Raw genomic sequence first — 27,091 nt, forward strand, 5'->3', positions numbered from 1 at the left:
CAATACATACCCACGATGCTATCAAAAGGCTATGATGTAGGTGCTGGATTATGACAGATGAAATACACAGCCTCTCTGTGCTCAGCCATGTGCTAAACTGAATTTACTTCCTGGTTACAGGTGATCATATGACATGTTACAGGTCACCTGACTACTGATACATTCTGTTCTTGTGACCACACCCAATTACAGAACATACAGAATTGCTTTAAACAACACCCACTTAAAATATTAACTTGCAACTTAAAATGTTGTAACTAAACACCTTTCTCTCTACGTTTTTCAAGATGATCTTTTGGCATCTGTTTATTTATTTACAGTAGACCTCTCAGGTACCATGGAAGTCAGGAGCGATGTAAGTCAGGAACAATTTAAGTTGGGAATACAAAGACACAGAGATTCGGTGTGTCCTCCACAGACCCGCGGACAGAGACAGACATCTGTGGTTTTTCGGTTCTGGAAAACCGCTAGTACAACCAAAGTCCCACACGGCACTGCACACCCACTGGTCATCTGCAACAAACACGCCAAGGGTGAGGTCAGGTTGGACGGTGTTATGTGTGTGTGTGTGTCCCGAGTTATGCCTGGGATACACGCATGCACCGACACACGCACGCACACACCCATACACAGAGGATTCATTGGATAGATAGATAGATAGATAGATAGATAGATAGATAGTAGAGTGTAGAGTAACTGAGGTCAGAGAGAGGGGACACATGCAAAACGTGATGGGAGTTGTATTTTAACTTGAGTCCTCGTGACTCACGCAGAGAGCGTAATGATCAGAACCTCATGGCTTTCCAAAATGGTGCTTGGCTGGAAAAGTCACTGTTACTGCTGGATGTGCCAATAAATTGCACTTAAGGGAGCTACAGTTGGAGGGACTTCTTTTTATCTTTTATGATTGTCTTCCTTTGGTCCACCACTTTAAATGGTTTGTGGATGTTGCACGACTATTGTGTCCTGTTTGAGATTATTCAATACAAACATGTTTTACCCTTCAGGAAGTCTCCAGGTCTCATAAGAGATGTGAAGCGCTAACAAGGGCTTTGCACATACAGTGGCTCTATATTCATTATATAGCTATTCACATGTGGCTCTGTTCAGCGCCTGCCTGCATGCGTGTATGGAGTGTGTGTGTGTGTGTGTGTGTGTGTGTGTGTGTGTGTGTGTGTGTGTGTGTGCGTGTGCGTGTGTGTGCGTGTGCGTGTGCGTGTGTGTGCGGGTGCGTGTGCGTGCGTGTGTGTGTTTAATATAGTCTATATATACAGTGCATACATACAATCTATATACAGTATCTAGGTATGTATCTAAACAGCTCCATTTGGAAGGAATGTATCTCTTTAGCAATGATCGGGCGATTTTTTTTGAGGGAAGTTGTTCAATACTCAACATGACACCTCTGTGATCGCAGAATATGCGTGCGAGTCCAGTTACCAAGAAGTCATTAAATCATTGTTATTTAGCAGATGGACTGGTTTTGTTCCAGATTAGTCATGAAAAATGTGAACCGTGCCAGTTTTTCGTCTCAGTACAATGTGTCTGTCTGACCCAATTCTGCCTTAGCTATGCTTTACATTGCGATGTCAATGCTGAAATAACTGGTTAAGAAAAACTCAACTTGTGTTTTGTGTGTGTGTGTGTGTGTGTGTGTGTGTGTGTGTGTGTGTGTGTGTGTGTGTGTGTGTGTGTGTGTGTGTGTGTGTGTGTGTGTGTGAGTGAGAGTGTGCGAACACATGTGTGTGTGTGTGCGTGTGTGAGTGTGTGTGTGCATGCATGTGATTGTGCGTGCATGTGTGGGGGGTCTTAGCTTGTGTCAGATGTAAGAAGGGGGGCTGCAAGGGAAAAAAAAGGTTGTGAAGCACTTGTCTAGATGATAACTGCATTTAATATGTAGTATTATGTGTGTTTTTGTGTCTTTACATGAAAATTAGGACAATGTCAGACGGTGTGCTTGTGGATCGGTGTGTGCGTGTGCGTGTGCGTGTGTGTGTGTGTGTGTGTGTGTGTGTGTGTGTGTGTGTGTGTGTGTGTGTGTGCGTGTGCGTGTGCGTGTGCGTGTGTCTGTGTGCATGCGCGAGCGTGCGTGTGTGCCCACACATGCACGTGTGCATCTGTAGTGTGGGAAAAGAACATTTCGTGTCAGCAGATGTGTTTGTCCCAGAGAAAATATTCAGAGGGATTCCGTGTGATTTGTCCTGTGTCCTCTGTTATCTCACTCATTTGCTTGCTGTCTCAGGCCAGCTCCGCACTTTCACTGGAAACAGAAGAGAGTCAAATATACAACTCATTTGTTAAAGAATGGATTGCAAACATCCACGTTAGCCTGTTTATAACATTTCTCAAATCCTTTTTTTCCCCAAGAGAGGCCATCATATCACATGACATACATACTAAGAATGAACTATTAGTATATAGGTTTGTACTGGAAGTAGTAATAATAATCTAGTAGTAGTAATAGTAGAATAAGTTGTAATAATAGTAGTGCAATCACTCTAATCATAGCATAATTTACTATTTCAATATTTAGCCCATCACTGAGGGGCAGAAATCTTCTATCACCATATTTGATGTTTTAGTTTTTTTTCATGTTTTTTTGTTTTTACATGCATTCATGTTATTGGTTATCCTCTTACTTCTGTGTGGGTAGTTTATGAATATCATAACCAATGAAAAGTATTAACAAGAGCTTGCAACAAAATCTCATAACTCTCACAACTTGTTGGTGTGGTTGTTTGACACGGCATGGCTCTGGGCAGGAGTCTGTCTGTCTGTCTGTCTGTCTGTCTGTCTGTCTGTCTGTCTGTCTGTCTGTCTGTCTGTCTGTCTGTCTGTCTGTCTGTCTGTCTGTCTGTCTGTCTGTCTGTCTGTCTGTCTGTCTGTCTGTCTGTCTGTCTGTCTGTCTGTCTGTCTGTCTGTCTGACCCAGAGGGTGTCCATGTGTCCATGTGTTTGCAGCATTGAAACTGTGTTCTTCTACATTTTGACGCTGTTTGTGTCCCGCTCCTTCCCGCTCCTTGGCTGAGCCAGTGTAGGAACTCAGTGACATACTCGGAATCACACGTTGCCCAAATTCAAACAGCATGTTCGAACACAGCGCTATATTACATACACATGTGTATGCTAAATATGGCGGCTTTTAAGCTGCGACCGCACAGCTAGTACAAGCCACTGTGTCGGTCTGTCTGTTGGTCAGTTGGTCAGCACGGCTGTCCAAAAATGTTCAAGTGCAAACCAAGAGGTGGTTGCAGCTCATCACCAAATGATGTGCTTGGTTTAAGCTCCTTGCCAGTGGGGCCAGTGGTGTAAAGTAACTAAGTACATTTACTCAAGTACTTAAGTACAATTTTTTTTACTTCACGGGAGTATTTCCATTGTTCTATACTTTTACTTCTACTCCACTACATCTCAGAGGCAAATATTGTACTTTGACTCCACTACAATTATTTGAAAACTTTAGTTACTAGTTACTTTGTAGATTTAGATTATTATTACAAAAGATACATTTACCACTTCAGCCCTATTTAAACTTTGGCTATTTGAAAATAGACGATCTACAAGCTCACAACGCGTTGCGATGCGACGCGTTGTGAGCTTGTAGATCTGCTATTTTCAAAAGACTTTTACACATTTTAGGCGGGACATTCTGCATAACTAGTACTTTTACTTTTGGTACTTTAAGTATATTTACTTTAAGAATATCTAGTACTTTTGTACTTTTACTCAAGTAGATTTTGAGTTTACTCAAGTAGGACTTTTGCTTGTAACAGAGTATTTCTGCATTGCAGTATTGATACTTTTACTTAAGTAAACAATTTGAGTACATTTTCCACCACTGCCAGTGGGGCTCATGGAGGGAGGCCTTGCATTGGGAGAGAAGTGGAAGGGAGTATTATCGGAAGACACACTTCTCTGTTACTGGCAATGCAGCCATTCATGTGATTGACTTTCAAGCCAATTGCAGATGATGGAGCACTCGACTGTATAGCTTGTGCTGATGAATATGTGCAAATCTTTTGACAAGGCTGACTTGCGTGCACAGTGCACACTGCAGCAGTTGAAGCCAATGTGTTTGTGCGAACTTGCCGAAACAATTCAATTCCCCACAGATGTTAACGCTGGCCTTTATGGGTATGGTTAACCCATTTGACCGGGAAAGAATCTCTGTAGTTTTTAGATTTATTTGGCTATTAAAAAAATAGCAGATATACAAGCTCATAGCGTGGCACCGAGTGCCGAGCTATGAGCTTGTAGATCTGCTATTTTTTTTTTAATCGAGACAATCTTTAAATATATATTTCTTTAAGCGAACATTTGTAAAATATTTTGTTCCAGGGACCCCAAGAAGCAAAGATTTGAGTTACAAATGTTCGCTTTGAAAATATATTTGTTCACAGATTTGCACACATTTTCACGATTTTTCAAAAATAGCAAATCTACAAGTATATCTGTGTCATTTTAGATTTGAGCTTTACACTTTGAGCTACTCTAAAATAGTAGATATACATCAGCACATCAGCTCATCAGCTCACAGCTCACAGCTCACAGCTCACAGCTCATACACTATGAGCTTGTATATCTGCTATTTTTGAATAGCCAAAGAAAATCTAAAATGACACAGATGCGTCCCCGGATTGAAGGGGTTAATGGCCGTATGTTTCCCTGACCCATGGTTGAGTGACTTTGCCTCTTGTTCCTTCTCACTATGGAAGTCGTCTACGTTTCGAATGCACCACTTCTTTCAGTAACACATCAGACGCTATAACCGCATGCTACTGCAACCAAATCCAAACAGGCAACATTCTCCAAACGTTTCCTTGTAAACAAAAAAAAATCTGTAAAAGAAAGGCAAATTGGCCTTTTTCAAAACCATGCCCCTGTTCCAATACTCTGGTGTATGATGTCACCTAGAAACAGCAGTGAAATCCTTAGTATGAAATGGCCTCCCCGAAAGAAAAGAAAAAACACCATCACACCCTTTCTCGAAAGCCTCTCTCTATCAGCTACTGCTAGTAAGTGCCTGGCCAGGCCCCAAATTAAGTGACATCACAATCAAGTTTCCATTTTACCCTGAAATGAAGCCAATAACGAAAGATTGGAACAAGTGTGGAGAAAGCATAGCATCATAATGAAATAGAAACATCTAGAGCAGTGTTTCCACCCCAGTCCTGGGGACACAGATACTCCTAATTCTCATTGTAGCTTTACAAATTAGAAACATATACTTTACTCTCTGCAGGAGGAAAAAAAACGTAGAAAGTGTGTCCCCAGGAATGGAATCAATCAGAGGTGGTATCAGGTCAAGTTCACTTTGACCATGTTGACTATATTCTATGAGGTAAAATAAAGAAAATGAGTTTTAATGGTGAGCTACGCAGACAAATTAAAGATTTGTCTGCTACTGGCAACAGATGCAGTTATTACAGAGGAACAAATGATCTTCTATTCTTTGTTTGGATCAACATCAGTTGCCAGGAAATGTTCCTTTGGGAGAATTATTGCTCAGAAACTGAGGCTACTCTGCAACTTTGTATTCATCTAGTCATGCCTTCACATTTTGAATCTTTAAAAGATTATAAACACCAAAAGAAGGGAAATATGTATTTTTTAAATCCGTGATTATTTTTCATCCAGTATTTTCTTTTAAATGAATACAGGAACTGAAAACGATTGATTGATTAATGTGATTAAGCCGTGAAAGCTGAAAACTAGGGTGCAGTTAATGTTCACTAAAATGACTGCATTACTGTACTACAAGCCAGACAAGCCATTAAGCAGGATTTTAATATGCCTGGAAGAAAAGAAAACCCGTTCCTTTCAAGTGCTGCGTTTTATCTTTAAGAGGGATCTTAAAATTGCAGTTTAGACAACATTGACTCAATAGTTTGGTAACATTTTACGCTGTAAATTCCGGTCCATTTAATTTCTTTATACTCTCAGAGTGAAATTAACAGAGGATTTTACAGTAGTGACCATGTAAACAGAATGCACAAAAAGAAAAGCAATTTAAATACTGTATGACACATGCATTGCACATACACTCACTCACGCACGTGCGTACGTGCGCGCACGCCGCACACACACACACACACACACACACACACACACACACACACACACACACACACACACACACACACACACACACACACACACACACACACCACAGTCTGCAATAACTGCAATAATACCCGTGCATATACACTGTATTTACACATTGTTGCTTAATACTTTGTATTAACGTTGTTTTTATGTCTATTGTATCTATTTATGTCTCATTTAAGTAGCACCCCAGCCTAAAAAAAAATCTCAATGAGTGTGTGCTGGTACACTGAATCCCTGAGTCTTCATGCTCAGGGATGTAACGTTAGAGTGCTGAATAACTTTCTGGGTAAAACTTACGAGACTTCCTGGCCTCTCTGCTTGACAGTAAAGTCATGTCCAAAGTTCCAGCCAACGTCTCCCTCCCTTGCCTCGCTCTAGCCTCTCCAGGCATCTGCTGTCCAGATGAGGATGATAACTGCTCCCCTGGCGTTCCTCTACGCCACTGGTTCTCAAAGTGGGGTCCAGGGGCCCCTAGGGGTCTTTGGGGTAGTACCAGGGGGTCCGCAGCAAAATTAGTTAATATAGCATCACCATCATTTTAACCACTCTAACCATATTTTATACTTTGGCTATATATACAAAAATAGCAGATCTACGAGCTTGTAGGGTGTGTCTGTTTGGAGGCAGTACAACATTTTAAACATGTTGCACAAAATCATAACTTTTTATATAAGCATTTTTTGGGTCTTTATATTGTAAAAAAAAAAAAATACAAGTTGAGATCTACTGTACAAGCTTGGTTATTTTACACTATTCATCGTATACATGGGGCTTAAGTGGTTAACATGTTTGAAAATTATGTTTGAAAACTAGTGTGCGTGTGCGTGTGTGCGCGCGTGCGTGTGTGTGTGCGCGTGTGCGCGTGTGTGTGTGTGTGTGTGTGTGTGTGTGTGTGTGTGTGTGTGTGTGTGTGTGTGTGTGTGTGTGTGTGTGCGTGTGCGTGCTAATGTGGGGGGTCTCAGCATGTGTCAGATCATGTAAGAAGGGGGGGCTCCAAGGGAAAAAAGTTGGGAACCACACTGGTCCAGATGATGATAACTGCTCCCCTTGGCATCCTCTACTCTCCTGCCCTCTCAGGACACTGTAAAACCAGCTATGGGTGATTTCTCCTGAGAGGAACAGGATGAGATGGAAAAGAAAGGAACATGTCCCAGTTAGCTACACACAATTAGCACACATACACTCATACAAATAAATAAATACAAGCACACACGCATGCATGCATGCGCTCACTCACTCACTTAGTCAGTTTCTCTTCACACACACACACACACACACACACACACACACACACACACACACACACACACACACACACACACACACACACACACACACACACACACACACACACACACACACACACACACACACGCACACATACATACGCATACACGTACACAAACACACACAGGCTGAATATAAGCCCCCAGGCATAATAAACCTCAATGGTACAGGGGATTCATTCTGTTCACAGGAAAGTTTCACATTGGTCAAATGATGGGAAAACAAATCAAGAGAGAATTGTCCACAATTGCGGTTTCCCTTTATCATGGCTGCCCAAGAAAGAGCGATAAAACACAGATGCGTACATAGTATACAAACATAAACACAGATGTGCATACATGCAGTATACAAACATCAACACAGTTTCACGTGCATGCAGTATGCAAACATCAACACAGATGTGCATACATACATACACACAAAATAACTTGAGAGTGGATTTTCATGGACCTCGGATGGAATGATCGGTAGATAAACCAGAATAGGTGATTTACTTTTGTATTCAAAAGGTCAAAGTTCAAGGTCAGCATAATCAGTTTTGCCCCTTTTATGTCACCCTGCCCTTAAATGATGCCATGAAACACACATTCTTTGTTTGTCTGTGAAGAAAACAAAAGTAGGGGTGAGCAGACTTTCTTGAAACTTGGTGTGAATGATCAGTTGGCTGCCTCGAAGAGGGAACTAACTTTTGGGTCAAAGGGTCAATGGTCACGATCAAGGTCAAAATCAAGAACAGATTTCCATGAAACTTGGTGGGAATGATCAGTATAGGCTGTCCCAAAGAGATTATACCTAAGGCGGAAATGGAATATCTGGGCAGTTGCATAGATTAGCGGACATACGCACTCAGTTTTTTCAGTTGTGAAAAATTGTGTTTTGACATTGATCTAATGCAAACCCTAACCAAACTAACTGTAGGCTACCAAACCCTAACAAACGTTTTAGTTGAACTAAGCGTAGAAAATATATCCCTTGTTCAGGGATATATTTACGGCTGATTTTCATCGGATAATTTACACATAAGATAATGAGAATATGTTGCATAGATATATACACCACACCAGCACACATGCATCTCACTTACACACATACAGTACTAACACTCTGATGCACATGCACACACATTTTGGCATCAGAAAAAGTTGTAAACTTGTATTGATCCCTTGAGGGAAATTCAATTGTCAAATACCTGTAGTGTGTAGATAAACATCCCTTTTGCTGATCCTAGATTTCAGTGTTTACCCTGCAGAGCTCTTCTTGGGCAAATTCCAAGGGGTGATTTTCTGTAGCCTGATTTATACTTTGACTTTGCTGTGTGATGTTAAGGAGCGCTGAAAATAGCCCATCACCGATGTGTCGCAGTGCCTCTGTTAGAGTATGCATAACCCTAACCCTAAGTATAAAGAAAGACAACAATCTGAACAAGAAAACACAACACAACACAGACGGACCAATCTGGAGATGATCTAAGCGTTGTTGCTTATTGGATCAATTAAAAAGAGTCAGATCATATGTAGCCTAAAACTAAAACTACTTATATACTGTGTTGGTGGAGGCGATAGACAAAGAATGAAAGAAAACAGAAGAAAAAACAACAACAACAACAACAACAACAACAACAGTAGTACATGTTGTTTGTTCAGCTTGCATATTTGCCCACCAAACTGCTACACAGAGTTGTTACGGAATGTTCAGGAAAAACAGCTGTTTATTAGCCTAATGTGTCCTAAACACGTGAACCATAACAACCCTCCCTGCAAGTTGATCTACAAGCTGTGAGCTTGTAGATCAGCTATTTGGGGTGAAGAGATTTTGGCGTAGAGAGAAAAAAGGAAAGGGCCAATTAGAGAGCCCTGGGGGACCCCAGGCCATACAGGGTTAATCATATTTTGCCACTTGACTTCCTCTATACTAGATAGTTTACACTCTCTGCCAGTGGTGGAAAGTAACTAAGTACATGTACTCAAGTGTACTTAAGTACAGTTTTTAGGTATTTGTACTTGAGTATATTTATTTATTTGTATACTTTTACTTTTACTCCACTACATCTCAGAGGCAAATATTGTACTTTTACTCCACTACAATTATTTGAAAACTTTAGTTACTAGTTACTTTGTAGATTTATAATATTATCACAAAACATACATTAACGACTTCAGCCCTATATACATTTCGGCCATTTGAAAATAGCCGATCTACAAGCTCACAATGTGTCGCGATGCAACGCATTGTGAGCTTGTAGATCTGCTATTTTCAAAAGATTTTTATACATTTGAAAACTTGTAATGGGACATTCTGCATAATGAGCACTTTTACTTTTGGTACTTTAAGTACATTTTGATGCCAATACTTTTATACTTTTACCCAAGCACATTTTGAATTCCGGACTTTTACTTGTAACAGAGTATTTCTACATTGCAGTATTGATACTTTTACTTAAGTAAAAAATGTGAGTACTTTTCCCACCACTGCTCTCTGCCCATGTTGGACACGTTTGTTGCTCAGTCAGTGAGTTCACTCACGGTCACAGGTCAGATCGGTCAGCTACTGTTTTTATCAGCCCTCGGGGTTATCAGGTATCATCCCAAGGGATTATCAGATATCATTTTCTCTCGGTCCTTTCACCACGCCCCCTCGCTCAGAGCAAATAAAGGCTTAGCGTGCGATTAAATATACAGCATACAGTGTTTATATGTCAAACAGCTACGCTGTTTGTGTGTTTCCTGTCTGACCGGCAGCAGAACCAATCGGCTTGTCACGTGTGGAGCCAAACCCACCAATCCGCCGTCAGCACTGAAACATGCCTGGCATGGAACTCCCAATGTCACAGGAGTTAAAGTTCTTCCTCTGTGACATCAGCGTGGGCTTCCTCTCTGTGTGTGTGTGTGTGTGTGTGTGTGTGTGTGTGTGTGTGTGTGTGTGTGTGTGTGTGCGTGCGTGCGTGCGTACGTGCGTGCGTGCGTGCGTGCGTGCGTGCGTTCACGTGTGTGTGTGTGTGCACGCACGTCTATAAAGCTCTTGGTCCAAGAAGTTATTGCATGGTCACAGTATGGCATTCCTAATCACTGACACTGGCTGTGAGTAAGGAGGGAGCACCTGTCTTCAAGAACAAACCGTTTCAACCAGTTTCAACCCTAGATATGATGACATCGGTTTAGGTCACGCACTTACAGCCAACTTCCACCTATTAATTGATTGATTGATTGAACACTTTATTAGACAGATAATGTAAACAGCACGGTGGTACAGTAAGACAATTAGCCTAAAAGGATAACTAAAATCCTGGGGATTTGTTTCCATTGTGGTCCTATGTATTCAATTCATCAACCGAGCATCAAATAGTACACATTAATACATGTCATCTACAAATTAGTAGACTCATTTAACCACTTAAAGGGATAGTTCACCCCCAAAATGATTATTTATTCTATCGATTAGTCATCCCATGGAGATTCATGGATATTTTTTTGTTTTTGTCGCATTCCTAAGCCAATAATTTGATGATCGGCGAACCGGTAGGAGACACAAAGGAGACGCTTTGTGTCTCCTACCAGAACCGCTGCCGGTCATCAAATTATTGGCGTAGGAATGCGACAAAAACAAAAAGATATCCATGAATTCAACTCTCCATGGGGTGAAATAAAACATTTTGGGGGTGAACTATCCCTTTAAGCCCTAATCTCAATAGGGCCATTTTCTTTCAATATCCCTATTTTCTTCCATCAGAGCATGCCGAAGGCTCTTGGCCGAAAGACGTAAGTAAGCCTTGCCGAGTCCTGAGGCCCAGAGGGCGGGAGCCTATTTCCTGTTTCCTTAGTATGAGGCAGCTTGATGTACAAGTACACCTGGACATGACGCTAGTATGTCGCAGGGACTTACCCCCAATCCAACCCTTGATGCTGAGTGCCAAGCAGGGAGGCCTTGGGTCACATTTTTAAAGTCTTTGGTATGACCCGGCCGGGGATCAAACCCCGACCTCCCAATCTCAGGGCGGACACTCTGTTTTGTAGCCTACGTGCCAAATAAACAAGTGGAAATGTTAGTATTAGAGAAGTCAAATAACGTTTGTTAACAGCATTACAGCATTACTTATCCAGATTAACGTAAAATGAGACAGATCTCAATTCCTTCATCACACAAAATTAAGATCCGCTAATAGGAAAATGGAAACCTTGGATGCCAAACGCGTTCACGGTGTGACTAGCATGGGTGTGGTGGCCCGTCAGGGCGGGGTTTGATTTAATGCGTTGACGTATTGTTTCACACAGTCTAAAAGCAGAAGAATAGCAGCGTGCACTGTCTATGTGAGCCTATGGACATTTTCAGCACGCATACTCTACTTAAAACACTTACAGCTTTTTTCACGTTTAGACAGACTGCATTATTTAAAGTAATAAAGGTAAAAAAACGTCTTGCAAGGTGCATTCTCTGCCACAAAGAAATAAAGTATGTAAACAAGGGCAGTCATCATGACTCGGCACAGTGCAAAGTCAACACGCACAGGAAGAAAGTTTATGATGACACAGTGTAGCCAGCAGTCTTCTCTATCCAGAGAGGAAATGCCCCTCGACCCCTAGGTCTGTATTTTCCCCGCTCACACTTTCCTTCTTACCCTTTTCACCCCTAACCAGTTTGCATGCCTGATTTATTAACCAATTAAAACCAGGAACTCATCTGTGCAACCACTTTAACCATTATTTTATAATTTGGCTATTCAAAAATAGCAGATATACAAGCTCATAGCGCGGCACCGAGTGCCACGCTATGAACTATGATCTGCTATTTTTGAAAAATCTTGAACATTTGTGCAAATATTTGAATATGTGTATTTTTTAAAGGGAAACATTTTGACTCAAATCTTTGCTTCTGGGGGTCCCTATTACAAAATATTTTGAGATGGGGGTCGGCGGCCAAATACATTTTGGGGGTCCTTGACATGAAATAGTCTGAGAACCACTGATATAGCAACATACGTTTTTTTCAGAAAACTGTGGATTTAGATGACATTTTGTAGAATCGGCCTCAGGTCTTAATGGGTTAATCCGTTGTGAGTTTGACGTGTTGTGAGCTTCTAGATTGCCTGTTTTCGGCAAGTGATACCATCGTTTGACAAAGTATATCGGGTGTCAATGTCTGAGTTTCCAGACAGAGAAACATCTTAAAACATATGATTGTAATTGCATTTCAAACCACTGATGAATGTGTTTTTCCCCCCTTTTATTTTCTTTTTCTTTTTTTGCTGTTTAGTCTTGATAAAACCAATATGATTCCAATCTGGATAGGCCCAAAAAAATTTATTTGGACTGCCATTCTGAACATGAGCCTTCTCCTACTCATGAACTGCGTTTTATTTAGAAATAGGTATAACCCTGCTCAGTGCTCACTTGTGCTACTTAACCTGTCCATTCCGGGAACGCATCTGTGTCATTTTAGATTTGAGCTACAACCATAATTGTATACTTTTGAGAAAAAGAAAAAAAAATCGAGAACATTTTGTGCAAATCTTTGAATATATATATTTATATATAACATTTTTAACTCAAACCTTTGCTTCTGGGGGTCCCTGGGACAACATATTTTGATGGGGATCGCCTGTCAAAACTTTTGGGGGTCCTTGACATGAAAAAGTTTGAGAACCACTGATATAATTAACAACATAAGTTTTTCAAAAGACATTTAGAAGACATTTGCAAAGATTTGCACACATTTGAATGATTTTTCTAAAATAGCAGATCTACAAGCTCGTAGCGCGGCACTCTGTGCCACGAATAGCCAATGAATAGCCAAAAAAATCTAAAATGACAGATGCGTTCCCGGTTTGAATGGGTTGAGTCTACATTAGGTTAGTCAGTCCCACTGCAATGAGCTCACCTGCTGCTCCCCTGCCAGTGAATAATCTGCACGCACACACTCACATGCAAAGGACCGTTTTAGCAGTTATCAGTTTGAGTTCGGAATGAAGCCATGTACGATAATTGCACCATTATCTCACAACACAACCAACACCCTCTCCATCACGCACGCACACACGCACACACACACGCATACCACCAACAACAACAATACCCCACATCACCTACAAACACCATTTTCAGGCTTGTCATATACAGCAGGCCTCTCTTTATCAATAAGTGTAAACATTTGGGCATTGAACTCGCCGAACTTTAATCTAATCTCCGAGCCAAGAGGACGGGGCTGATTGACGTGGGAACGTGGCAACAGAGGAAGGAGGAAAAAAGCCGCTCGGGGGTTTAGAAAGCCGGAAAAGCCACCGATGTGATTCTGAAGCATGTTTAGTGGCTTCCTCTGTCCGCCACCTCGCTTCAGTGGGACAGAGGGTCAGAACCACAGAGAAACTGAGGGGGGGGGGGGGGGGGGGGTGACAAAGAAAGACACGAGAAAGCTATAAAGAGCAGTGGTGGAAAGTAACTAAGTACATGTACTTAAGTGAAATGTGTACTTACTTTTGACTTTACTAGACTATTTTGTATTGCTACTTTTACTTGTACTTTACTTACGTAAACTATCTGAGTACTTCTTCCGCCACTGATAAAGAGGCACACAACAAAAGAGAGGGATAGAGGCTGAACGAGTGTGTACTGTAGGTAGAAAGAAAGACAGAGCGAGAGAGATAATAGAAGGACAGAGAGACAGAGCGAGAGAGGAGGGAGTGAGACATGGGAGTAGGTAGCAAGAGATATAGACAGAGGTAGGTAGATATAGATATAGAGCCAGAGATGGAAGCAAAGAGAGAGAGAGAGAGAGAGAGAGAGAGAGTATCAAGACTATTCATTTTCTTGTGGGTGTCATTTTGAGGGGCCTGGGAAGAGAGCATCAGTGGAAACCCAAGCTATGAGCCACGTGAGAAATGATAACTCTGGATAAAGTAATGGGGACTTAAGCCTGATTCATACTTTCTCGTATGACCGTGAAGCTCGCTGGAAATTATTTTCCGGCAAAAAAACTGCAAGGTTTTAGGTTGACATCCAGCGCCACTCAGAGGAACACACAGCCTTGTAATTACTAGTCATACTTTTTACACATGAACCACTTTCAATCTGGTGTTCCTTATTTTGGGAATGTCCTTATAGGCGAACACTTTCAAAATGTTAAAAATTGCAGAAATTTTGGTCATGTGCTTTTCGCGTCTCTCTGGTCATATAACTTCTCCATCATCACCATGATGATAAATGCATTCTGCTTCCTTTTGTGACAGCATCTGCAGGGGCCTAACCATCTATAAGAGGGTCAGTTTGTTTGTGTGCTGGTGTGTATGTGTCAGACTGCGTGGTGAGAGCTAATTTTGCGAACTTCATCAGCGCCAAATTTCTTAAGTCACAGAAGTACCTCCACTAATGAACTTGAACTTTGACTTTAATCACGGAAGCCATTGGGTATTATCATCGACGACTAACGTTGTAGATGACTGACATCACAGGCTGGCTACACCAAGTCCGAGTTTCACGTTAGAACCATGCCGTGTCCCATGTGGATCCCGAGATCCACATGATTAAATTTTTTCGTCACTCTCCCCCTCAGAAGAAACACGACACGAAAAGCCTCCATCAGACCGAAGCGTTTCCCGAATCGACAAAAGAAAAATGACATTAGGAAAGAGTTCCCCCATTTCCTAATGCAGAGGACAGGGAGGGGAAGAGAGGGGAAATGAATGCGGAGCCAGTTGGAAAGTGGACCGAAAAGAGCTCCTAAATCACTGTTTCATCTGCGAGAGACAGACTGTGTGTTGTACAGAGAGCTGGAGGCTTTGATGATCTGAATTAGATTCTGTGTCTGGTTGAAAGCGATTATGATGTTGCTTTAGTGAGTGGTGAGTAATGACGGACAGACTACTGAGCACTTTAGCCTGCGTTGTACTTAGCTGCGCGTGCGGCTGCGCGTGCGGCTGCGCGTGCGGCGTCGCGCACCGAAGATAGCCGATCTACAAGCTTGCGACGCTTTGCGCTGCCGAAGCGTAATGAGCTTGTAGGTCAGATAAATCTTCGGCATCACTGGCAGGGGACGAAGTACTGGGTAACTCAGGCTTCTCACAACACTGTTCTCAATCTCGTCATGTTTGTGCATTTGTCTTTTGTGCCTGGAGTGTCGGTGTGTGATTTGTGTGTGTATGATTATAGACGGGCGTGTTTGAAAGTGGGCGAGTGTGGCTTTGCGTGTGTGTGTCACACATCGTCTGTGTGTGGGCATGCAAGTGCATTTGCCTATGCATTCTTAAATGTGTGCATGTCTGTGAGTGCGCGTGCATGTGTGCGTGCACGTGTGTCCATGCAGGGTTCATTGCTGGGGTCTGGTCTCCATTATTTCCACATTGCTGTTCCCATCGCTCCCATGGTCACTTTATTCTAATGGATCCTTTGTGTATGCCTCCTCTCTCTCTCTCTCTCTCTCTCTCTCTCTCTCTCTCTCTCTCTCTCTCTCTCTCTCTCTCTCTCTCTCTCTCTACCTATCTATCTATCTATCTATCTGCTACTTCCCAAAACCTGTTTTTGATTTGCAGTCATTCCTTTGGTGCAGTGGTTCTCAAACTGTATTTATTAGTGTACTCCTGCTACAATATTTCTGTACGTTTGGGTCAAGGGGAGACACTAAATGTATATTTTGGGTCTCGGGCTGACAAAGTTTGGTTTAACACAGCTTTTTAGTGCATCTTCATGTATTTATGCCTTCCTTTATTGAAAGCAGAAAGAGACACACTACTTTCTTTTTTGAGGCCGTTAGTCGTTTTTTTGTATTATTCTTTTTTAATTCAAAGAAATAAACAAATTCAGCCCCCTCACGCATTAGAAGGACAATATCAGTCAACAGAACCAGGGACGTGTGTTTTCAATGAGTCTAACATGGTTAGTTGTGGTGTTTGAAGGCCAATGGGCTTATATAGGAGGGGGTGTGTCTGATTAAATTAATTTCAAATATCTAAAATAATCAAGCAACTTAAAAACTGTCTGAGGTTGCACACAAAAGCCAGAGTATACGTTGAAGTGACCCCAGAAGTGTGAAATACCCCTTTCAGCCTGATTTATACTTGAAAATAACCGATCTACAAGCTCACAACGTGACGCAATGCGACAGATCTTCTATGGTATCTGTCATTGTAATTCATAACTTTTTGTATGTTCAATTCAATTCAAACTTTATTTCAGACTCAAGGTCCATGTCAATAACATGGTTTTATTATTTGCAATAATGATGGGCTTGTCTCAAAGCACACTTTGAAAACTACCTACCCAGTGGTGGAAAGTAACTAAGTAGCCTACATTTACTTAAGTACTGTACTTAAGTACAATTTTGTATTTCCAATTTCCAACACTTTTACTTCTACTCCACTACATCTCAGAGGCAAATATTGTACTTTTACTCCACTACAATTATTTGAAAACTTTAGTTACTAGTTACTTTTTAGATTTTGAATGTTGCCGATCTACAAGCTTTCTTAGTACAAAACACGCCAACCACTTCAGCCCTAACTATATTTCAGCCATTTGAAAATAGCCGATCTACAAGCTCACAATGCGTCGCGATGCGACGCATTGTGAGCTTGTAGATCGGCTATTTTCAAAAGATTGTTTTATACATTTTGAACTTGTGAAATGGGACATTACGCACAATGAGTACTTTTACTTTTGGTACTTTAAGTACATTTTAATACCAATACTTTTGTACTTTTACTCAAGTCAATTTTGAATTCCGGACTTTTACTTGTAACTTTTTCCACCACTGGTCCTTACACACCGGCGAATATGCGAATATACTCAAAATTCGGACTCGTTCCGATTAATTAAAAGACGCTTTTTCACTTCGCGAAACTGATGTGGACGCTTGCATTGACTTTATAAGGTTTAAAAAAAAAACGTATTTATTCGCATGAAGAATTTGCCCCGGTGTGTAAGGACCTTTACACTGCACCTACCTACAATTACGTTAGTATAGATCCGTTTTGTGTGGCCACATTTTCAGCCTATGCACACACAGGCACATTTTGAGATGGAGGGTGTAACACAAACATCGTACACTCCTGGATTCGCAGAGGAAATGAAATACTCATTTCTAAAGCCGAGGGTGAAGCCTCCGAGCTTGGCTTTTCAAATAGACGCTGTTTCTTCAAAGGTGCCTGAGCCACTAACAGCAGCGTGTGGGAGTTGTCCATGCTCTTTCTCTGTTCTCTCATGCTTTTTCTTTTATTATTTCTCTTTCTCTCTCTCTCGGCACAGTTAACCACATGAACACTAGTGGCCCTATTTTCAGCATGACTTGATTGGCAAACATTAGGCAACAATAGGCGAACATTCAGCAAAAAAATACTACAGCTTGTAGATTTTTTTGGCAAAGAGATTTGGGATAGAGGGAAAAAGGAAGCTCCAGGTTCCAGGGACCAATTAGTTCCCTGGAATAAAATAGGATTTAAGTTGTAAATAAAAAGAATGATGTCCTATCTTATGCTCTCTGACTGAATTTGACACTCCAGATTGTATTTAGTTTTTGTCCTCCTCACTACGCCCAGTCCCCCCCTCTCTCTCTTTCTCTTTTTCTCTCTCTCTCTCTCTCTCTCTCTCTCTCTCTCTCTCTCTCTCTCTCTCTCTCTCTCTCTCTCTCTCCCTCTCCATCTCTCTCGCACACACACACACAGACACACACACACGCACACGTGCATGCGCGCGCACGACACACACACACACACACACACACACACACACACACACACACACACACACACACACACACACACACACACACACACACACACACACACACACACACACTGGCTAGCAAGAGTCACAGCTTTACAGTATATCCTCGCCTTTTTCATCACGGTCACGTAAAGAAAGAACAACATGTTGAGAGACAAGAGAGGAGTACACATAGATCAATGCACAGCAGGTCAATGCATCATGATGACACCTCATAATGCTGACTCACACTGACCCTTTGTCCCGTACTTGGTCACGTGGTTAATATATGAGAAGAAGTATATACCAGGGGCGCTGGGATTGTTTTTGAAGTGTGGAGGCCAGCAGAGAGGGGGGGGGGGATTACATCAAGACAAAGTCCCAGATATAATGAACCAGCTGTACACAATTTACCGTTATTGTTTTTGAGCAATTAAGTTGCAAATTAAGTCACTTGGCTGAGGTTAAAAGACCCCAAACTACTTGTACTGTCTGCAAAGATTAATGCGCTCAAACGCTCTCTCTCTCTCGTGCCTCGCACGTGTGCGCTCGCTCGCCCTATTTATGTCTCTCTCTCTCTCCACACACACACACACGCACACATGCAGGCACGCACACACACACGCACACGCGCATGCACGCACGCACGCAGGTAACACTGCCCTCAGGTAGGGTAAAGCTGGGGAAAAGAAATAGATCACGTGAGTAAGGAAAATCACCTACATCAAGCGAAACTGCTATAAGAAGAATACCGCACATTTGCCTTGCTTCAAAAGGTCTTTGATTTACTGTTGGCAGAAAATCCGGAAAATCTGCAAATTGCCTGGGTGTTGCTTTCTTCCTTTTCTCATAACATTTCCTACACCCGACAGGATTTTCCTTTTCTTTTCTTTTTGGTTGTTAATGTATATATTTACTACCTGTGTTGTTGTTGTTTTCTGTGTTTGTTTGGGTTGGGAAGGGTATTCTGTCTGGGCCTGATCATTGGGTCAAGTTACAGGTACAAACAAACAGAAACAAACAAAATGTAATGTTTTTTTCCACAGTTTTTCCTTTTATCCAAGGTTACCGGCAACAATTCTTAGGAAACGTAAAAGGCATCACGCTTGCAGTCTTGTGTTCGTGTCTGTGGTTTGACTGTAGTGAATGTTGTCCTGTTCAGAGTAAACGCCTTTGACTGAGAGACAAATACTTCAGATAGTTTCACTGCTGCTAACGGTTAGAGACATTTATCTAACTCCAGAGAATCCGCCTGCATAGCTGCGAAGTGAGGTCAAGCCTTTACTGCAGCTGCTGCCTCTACCAAACACTAAGAGAAAACAGGCCTTCCTGTCAATATCATCTCTCTCTCTCTCTCTCTCTCTCTCTCTCTCTCACTCTCTCTCTCTCTCTCTCTCTCTCTCTCTCTCTCTCTCTCTCCACTCTCAATTCCTCATCAACTCTAGTTTCATATTCCCTTGTTCTTTCTTAATCCCTCAGTTCTTCTTCTTTTATTTCTTTACCTTTCTCCCATTCTTTCAATTGATTTTATTTCCTAATTATTTATTTATTTTTTATAAAACATAAATTATCCCACACCTTTCATCTCTGCCAGAGGCCGGACGGACATTTTTAATAAATATCACAATACAGCCTTTCATCTTGGCGATACATATTGGCATGTTTTGATATTGCGATATTTTGTGTCACGATATGACAGCCCATGTGTGCAGAAATGTATCCCTGTATACAGAAAGTAAATGAAGAGTGGACGGAAGAAAATGTTGTACCACCCACACCACTAAGCAGCCCTGTTGCCTTCATTAGGCTATGTTCTCATCCCTATTTGTCTGTGTGCTCAGCTAATCCCGCGATCGGCATCAAACCTTTTTGTGCATGCTGCCATGGAAGAAGCTCCAATTCAAATGTTTCAAACCATAAACCTCATGGTAGAGCTACAACAGACCGCGTTACGTTTTGGCCTATCTCTTGAACTGAAGGTCGTACAATCAAAATCTGGATTTTTATGTAACTTCCCATATAGACCGTGCCCATTTCCACCAGATTAGATTTTCTTCCTCGCATACTGATGGCTGCAACCCACGACTTGTACACCCCTGGCTAGGCAACCCAGCCTGGAGGAGATTATTTTTCATATTTGTCTCGCTCTCTCTCATAGAAGAAAAAGAAATGTTGACTAGATCAGATTTTTTCTTTAATAAAGACAAGACACTTGAACTTGGTATTTATATGAGTAATGAGTAACTGGCCCACGTACAAAGTTGTGACAAATTATCTGATTATAGAACAGGGGCTGACCAATTACATTTCCCGCAGCCAAAACGTGTCTAGGAAGTTGTACATGCGGTTTTGGAGTGGAGATGATGCTTGTACAGTGCATTTGAGGTCAAGGCCACAGTGTTGATTCAGGGGAATTTGGATTTGGGAGGAAGGGCGGGGACAGAGATAAATAAAGGCTTTTCACGCATTATAAACCCTTTATCTGGCAGGGTATATAGTCTGACACCTTCAAACGAAGATCTCATGGCCACCTACTTTGTAAAGTCTAAATGTGGGAAAGCGCCAGTGTCTGGCTGGCAAAATGAAAATATTGTAAATAATAATAATAGTGTATTACTAATAATAATGTTGTTATCTTTATTTCTAACACTCATTTCTCACACTCAAAATAGATATAAAAAACCTGTCATTACATTGCAATGTGTCAGACGTCATGGATTCAGTGTTGACTCTCCCAGGGGATAAGGCACACATTATTTAGTATGAAGACCAAGGAGACAGTGACTTTTGTACACACACACACACACACACACACACACACACCCCCACACACCCCACACACACACACACACACACACACACACACACACACACACACACACACACACACACACACACACACACACACACACACACACACACACACACACACACACACACACACACACACACACACACACACACACGCACACACACACGCACACACACAAACTATTTGAAAATAGCAGATCTACAAGCTCACAACGCGTTGCATCGCGACGCGTTGTGAGCTTGTAGATCGGCTTTTTTTTTGTAGATCGGCTATACCAATACTTTTTTTAAAAGTACATTTTTAAAGGATCTACACCATGAATTTAAAAAATAATAATAATATTGAATATCATATTGTTTATGTCCCTCAAACGTTTTTCAAAAGGTTTGAGCCTAAATCAAGCCTCAGATATAGGCTACTCATTCCAACTTCTCTCTGGCTTTTAAAGCACTTTCACCTGCAATACCACATTGTCCTGTTTGGCCCGGGGCGCTATTGAGCCAGTTTGTATGCATGTTATCTCCTGGTTCTGTGTGGAAAAAGTAAAAAATAAAAATAAGAAACTGTAAAACGGGAGGGATTGTACCCTGACGTGACGTCACGTCAGGGTGCAAATCAGTTTGGCCTGTTTTGAGACCAATTTACAGAAAACCCCAGATTTGCTGTGAAAGCCTGAATGTTCAAACTGGGGTATTTTTTGGGGATAGAAGAGAGGTAGGGGAGACCAAAACACACAAAAAAGAAGAAAAAGTTAAAATTCATGGTGTAGTCCCTTTAATTCCGCACTTTTACTTGCAACAGAGTACTTCTACACTGCAGTATTGATACTTTTTTAAGTAAAACATTTTTCACCACTGCACGCACGCACACGCACACGCACACACACGCACACACACACACACACACACACACACACACACACACACACACACACACACACACATTCTTTGCTTTAATTAATCTATCTCTCTCTCCCTTCAGGTGCTTTCATCGTCTGCTGGACTCCCGGCCTGGTCCTCCTCCTCCTCGACGTCTTCTGCGCCAACTGCAACGTTCTGACCTTCGAGAAGTTCTTCCTGCTCCTCGCCGAGTTCAACTCGGCCATGAACCCCATCATTTACTCCTACCGCGACAAGGAGATGAGCGCCACCTTCAGGCAGATCCTGTGCTGCCAGCGGCAGGAGAACGTCAACGGGACGGCGGCGGAAGGCTCCGACCGATCGGCGTCGTCCATCAACCACACGGTGCTGCACGGCGGCGGGGGAGGCGTGCACCACCAGAACCAGCACCACCAGAATCAGAACCAGCACCACCACCACCATCACCACAATGAACACTCTGTGGTGTAATGACGCAGGAATGCCAGGGGCGGAGGAGGCTAGGAGAACATAGAGATTAAGCCATTTTACTCACAGGGTTAGTCTCTATGCAGGTGTTTGGCCAAGAGGCGTCAAAGTCTGGTGAGCGGAGAGAGGAGGACTTGAGGATGGACTATGAACCTGGAAGTGAAGAATTTGTGTGAAAAAAGGGGGGCAGAGGGAGATGGGAAATGTAGTGAATGGTTGATGTGGACTATATACAGACAGTGGCTGACATGAGGTTGACGTGGAGATGGGATGGTGGAGATAGTGGTGTTGATGACGAGTACGTTTAGGGTCACAATGGCGAAGAGGAGGAGGAGGATGGCAACTATGAAGAAAAATGAAAGACATATATACTTTATCTCCGTCCAGAGACAGAGAAGTGGAGGAGTCTCATCATTGAGGATGCTTGATTGGCTGTTAGTATTTTTGGGGGTTTTGTTGTTGTTTTTTGTTTGCTTTTGATTTCTTTTTGTAATAAACGGTGTTGTTATTGACAACACCGATAGTACTATTTAAGAAGTGATCTGTGAAGTGAAAGTAATGCCAGTATAACCAATCCTCTGTCACTCTTCTTTAACAACACATCCTACTGCAGAGGCTTTCTAACCTTTCACTCTGGGGACCTACAGGGCCAAAAACGTTATTTTCATATCCCTGAATTGACAATTCACAAGCTTTTTTTGTCAGCTAATCTTATAGAATTTATCCCATGTTTAGCACACAGGACTACAGTATTTCGTAGTTTTTTCTTTCATAGCAAGGGCTTATAAATGCATCAGCACATCACATACCATGTGCTCTTGAATACCACATACTGCATACTGTATGTATGGTGACCCAGAGACAGACGTCGCCATAATAACCTCGTGGAGGATCTAGGCTGCATTTCCTCGACAGGAATGTTGGTATTAAACCTAGAGGTATAAACTGTTGATACCAAATACCACAGTTTTCAAGACTGTTTTCTGATACCCAATATGACAGTTTTAGAATCTATTCTAGTACAAACCCAGCTTGTGAAATCACTATTGCTATTTTGCCACATGAGGACTCAAGAAATATAGTGGTGCTATATTGTACAACACATGGGATCGGCCCATAGTTTGACAAACAGGCCTTGCTAGCATTTTTGCACTAGGGTAATCTTTTTTAGATTTTTTTTTTACAATTAATATTGTATTTTGTTTGCCGTTTTAATCAAACTTCTTTTGGGACTCAGTTGTTTCCGTTGCCCACCACAAACTTACTGCTAAAATCCTTCAGAAGAAACATCTTTATTGCCATTCCTCCGTCCTAGACAGTAACATTGTCGTGTTAATTCAACTCGGAGAGTGTAAAAACTGACCTACTGTATTTGTGTCCATCTTCACACTCTCGTAGTAAACACGCTGGCAATTTTACTACATTCTGACGCACAAAGGGTCCAAGATCTGCAAGAAATCATGCATTGTTTACCTCTCCCTCTAGAAGAGTTGTTCCAGAGATGTTACCCAAGGGGAAGGGGAGGAGGGAGGATGTTTGCCTCTCTGGGGGGAGATTGTGTTCCACAGCACTATGCAGACAAGAGGTGAAGGCCTTTTTTTTTTTACATAACATTTCGGGTGAGTGTTAACAGACCTATGGTACTGAAGTTGAAGGGCCCTAAATCTGCCATGCGCCGTCCTTACACGATTGTAATGGAAAGCAATTCCGTCAGCACATTTAAAATAAAAAATGCCGTCCCTGGGAATTACAAGGCGAATTCAGCGTTTCAGTGAGTGAACAATGTTATACGTGACGTTAACCGGAGTGCTGTCCATACATTATTTCTTTAGCCTCTAAAAGAGCTAGACCCTGAAGCGCTACAAACCCACTTGGGCCATTCCAAATTAAATTCCTCTAGGCTGAGTACTACTCCAGATAGGAGGCTCCATTCATCGGTGGTATGGGAAACACTGGCAAAAACAAGCAAACACTGGCATGAAGGTATGATGGGTGGCATGGCTGCCTTGGGCATGTGTTTGCGGCATTCTGCTGTGGCTGACGAGATTTTTTTTTGCTGATAGACAGTCGATATAAACATTTACTGTAGGCTACAGAACGTTTCAACCAGCCTCTGAAATACCCATTCTGAACCCATCGTCATTCATCCACATGGACTGTGTCTCAAACAGAAGGCTCTGATTAACTTGACTGATAAGTTACCATTCTGCAAAGGCAATGGTGTGTGTGTGTGTGTGTGGAGGACGTGCGTAGAAATGAATGTGTTTGAGACAGGCGTACAAGGCGGGAAACTCAGCGGGAAACTCAGCACGAACTTGAACAAGCACAGCTGTTTTGTTTACGTCATCAAGCAACCCTTTTCACGGATAACGTTAGCCACATTTAGCTATCTCAATTTGATGTGCCTTTTCCTTAGATAATATTAAATACAGCATCAAATATTTTGTTTAATTTAAAGCAAACTAGCTTAGCAGTTATTTCGAGATTGACGTTAGTGTTTGCACATAATTGTGGGTATCCTATCCTGAGAAGGATATACTACGATACGTTGATGCTGCCTTAAAAAAAATCAACCAAACGGCGGCATTTTAGCTTAACTTGAGAATGGGACAGACCTTTGATGCCTTCCTGTCTTCCAATGCTGCCTGCTAAGGCAGCATTTGAAGACACTGCCATGGACTCTAGCAAGAGCTCGACTCAATTGTTTTTCACACCGGAATTATGTGAAATTGAAATGAATACTGTAGGTACCAAGCTGTACTGAAGAAGATAGATTCAGATTATGTTGTGTGTTTTGTTTATGGCAAACCAACTTCCCTCCTTGCATATATGGCCTACACTTGATGTGAAAGTGGTGATAAATGTAATTTAAACATCCACCCACAAAAATCTCTTGCATGTCTCTTGTAAATCATAATAGTACACATGTAGTTGATTTTCTTCATTCACTCAGTACAATTTTAGCATTTTCACTGTTTTTGGATTTTCTACACTCTTAAATGTGAGCGTGTTGCCAAGGAACAGTCTCTGTAATTGAATGGCAGTTTGAAATCACTTTCTACAGTATACTCAAGATCTTCTACATGATATGAAATCATTTTATTTTCCCCTATATGAACTAACTTAACTATGAAGAGGATACGATATAGAGCTGTGAGCCGTTGCAGTCTTTAGTGGCAGTTGCGTTAACTCATTTGCAAAATAGCTGGTGATTCTGCAGCAGCTGTTCATTACAATATTGGGCATTTCATCACAGCAATGCTATGAAGTAAACTGTGTTATTGTTGCCAATGATTTCTTAGGGTGGTGCTCTACTTGGAGCCACCGTATAGACAAGCATTTGGCAGTTAGTTGTCATGGGATGATTTATTTTTCCCAAATAATTTCTGGTAATGGATCTATTTGATTCGAGAAAAAGTGCAAGAGAAACACCCTGGGCATTACACTATGATCAAGGAAATGCCCTTAAAGGAGAATTCCGGACAAATTAAGTGTTATCTTTCATGTCTCGTTACTCACCTAGCGACGTAAAAAGTGGCGTTCTTTTTTTCCATATATTCCCCTGTCGTCATTTTTTAAACACCCTCCGTTGTTATAATGGGAGCGCGTGGGTTAGTGAAGTTTGTCTATTATAACCGACGCAATGTTATTTTTTTCTATACTACGATTCATTGTAGAGTCTCATGATAGTCAAACATGCGCTGAAAATTCCTGCGAGCCTGCCGTTAATGGCGAACGATTTAACACTGGATGCTTGTTTCTTTCCAGAACCTGGCAACTCGTGTTGCCAGATTCTGGAAACAAGCAACCAGTGTTAAATCGTTCGCCATTAACGGCAGGCTCGCAGGAATTTTCAGCGCATGTTTGACTATCATGAGACTCTACAATGAATCGTAGTAGAGAAAAAAATAACATTGCGTCGGTTATAATAGACGAACTTCACTAACCCAGGCGCTCCCATTATAACAACGGAGGGTGTTTAAAAAATGACGACAGGGGAATATATGGAAAAAAAGAACGCCACTTTTTACGTCGCTAGGTGAGTAACGAGACATGAAAGATAACACTTAATTTGTCCGGAATTCTCCTTTAACCCATTAAGAGCTGAGAGGCCGATTCTCCTTCTAAATCCTAACAGTTTTCTGAAAAACTTGTTTCTGTGTCAGTGGTCCTCAAACTTTTTCATGTCAAGGACCCCGAAAATGATATCTATTTGGCCGCGGACCCCATCTCAAAATATTTTGTTCCACGGACCCCCCAGAAGAAAAGATTTGAGTTTATTTTTTTTTTGCTTCAAACATTATATATATTCAAACATTTGCACCAATTTTCACGATTTTTCAAAAATAGCAGCTACAAGCTCGTAGCGTGGCACTCGGTGCCACGCTACAAACTTGTAGATCCGCTATTTTTGAATAGCCACAGACATCTAAAATGACACAGATGCGCCTCCGGCTTTAATGGGTTAAGGAATCGCCCAGGGAAGGGTCGCTTAACGGGCATCCCAAGCAGTGAGCACTGTTGCAAAAGAAGTGAGCTACTGTGCACTGTTGCTAGGAAAGCATCTATGGCAGTGTTGCGAACGTTGTTGACAGAACCACCGTCTTTGCATGAATTGAAAATAATCAATATTCACTGTACAACATGACCAAACTCTTCCTATATATGGCTCTGAACCCATCCCTCCATATTTTACATTCATTCACTGTAGCCATCTTCTAAAACAGTGTTAATTCAGGTTGCATATAAAACCATGTACTAAACTATCTGTCTTTGTATTGTCTTTTGTCTGCATGTAACGTCATTCTTTGTATATCATTGTAAGTATATGTGTACAGTCCGTATGTATATAAAATA

The 27,091-nt window shown here is 41.7% G+C and overlaps 1 protein-coding gene across 3 annotated transcripts in view; it reads left to right on the forward strand.

Moving 5' to 3' along the window:
- The window catches only part of lpar1 (lysophosphatidic acid receptor 1), a 70,885-nt gene extending 46,253 nt beyond the window's left edge, over positions 1-24,632 (forward strand). For all 3 annotated transcript variants that reach the window (XM_080418598.1, XM_080418596.1, XM_080418597.1), the window contains exon 4: positions 21,870-24,632. In XM_080418598.1, the coding sequence (XP_080274724.1) occupies positions 21,870-22,237 (368 nt within the window). In that variant the 3' untranslated portion in view covers positions 22,238-24,632. The remainder of the gene's footprint in view (positions 1-21,869) is intronic.
- The last annotated feature ends 2,459 nt before the right edge of the window (positions 24,633-27,091 follow it).

This window comes from Gymnoscopelus braueri (assembly GCF_963280865.1).
Source record: "Gymnoscopelus braueri genome assembly, chromosome: 22".
In the NCBI taxonomy this organism is placed as follows: Eukaryota; Metazoa; Chordata; class Actinopteri; order Myctophiformes; family Myctophidae; genus Gymnoscopelus; species Gymnoscopelus braueri.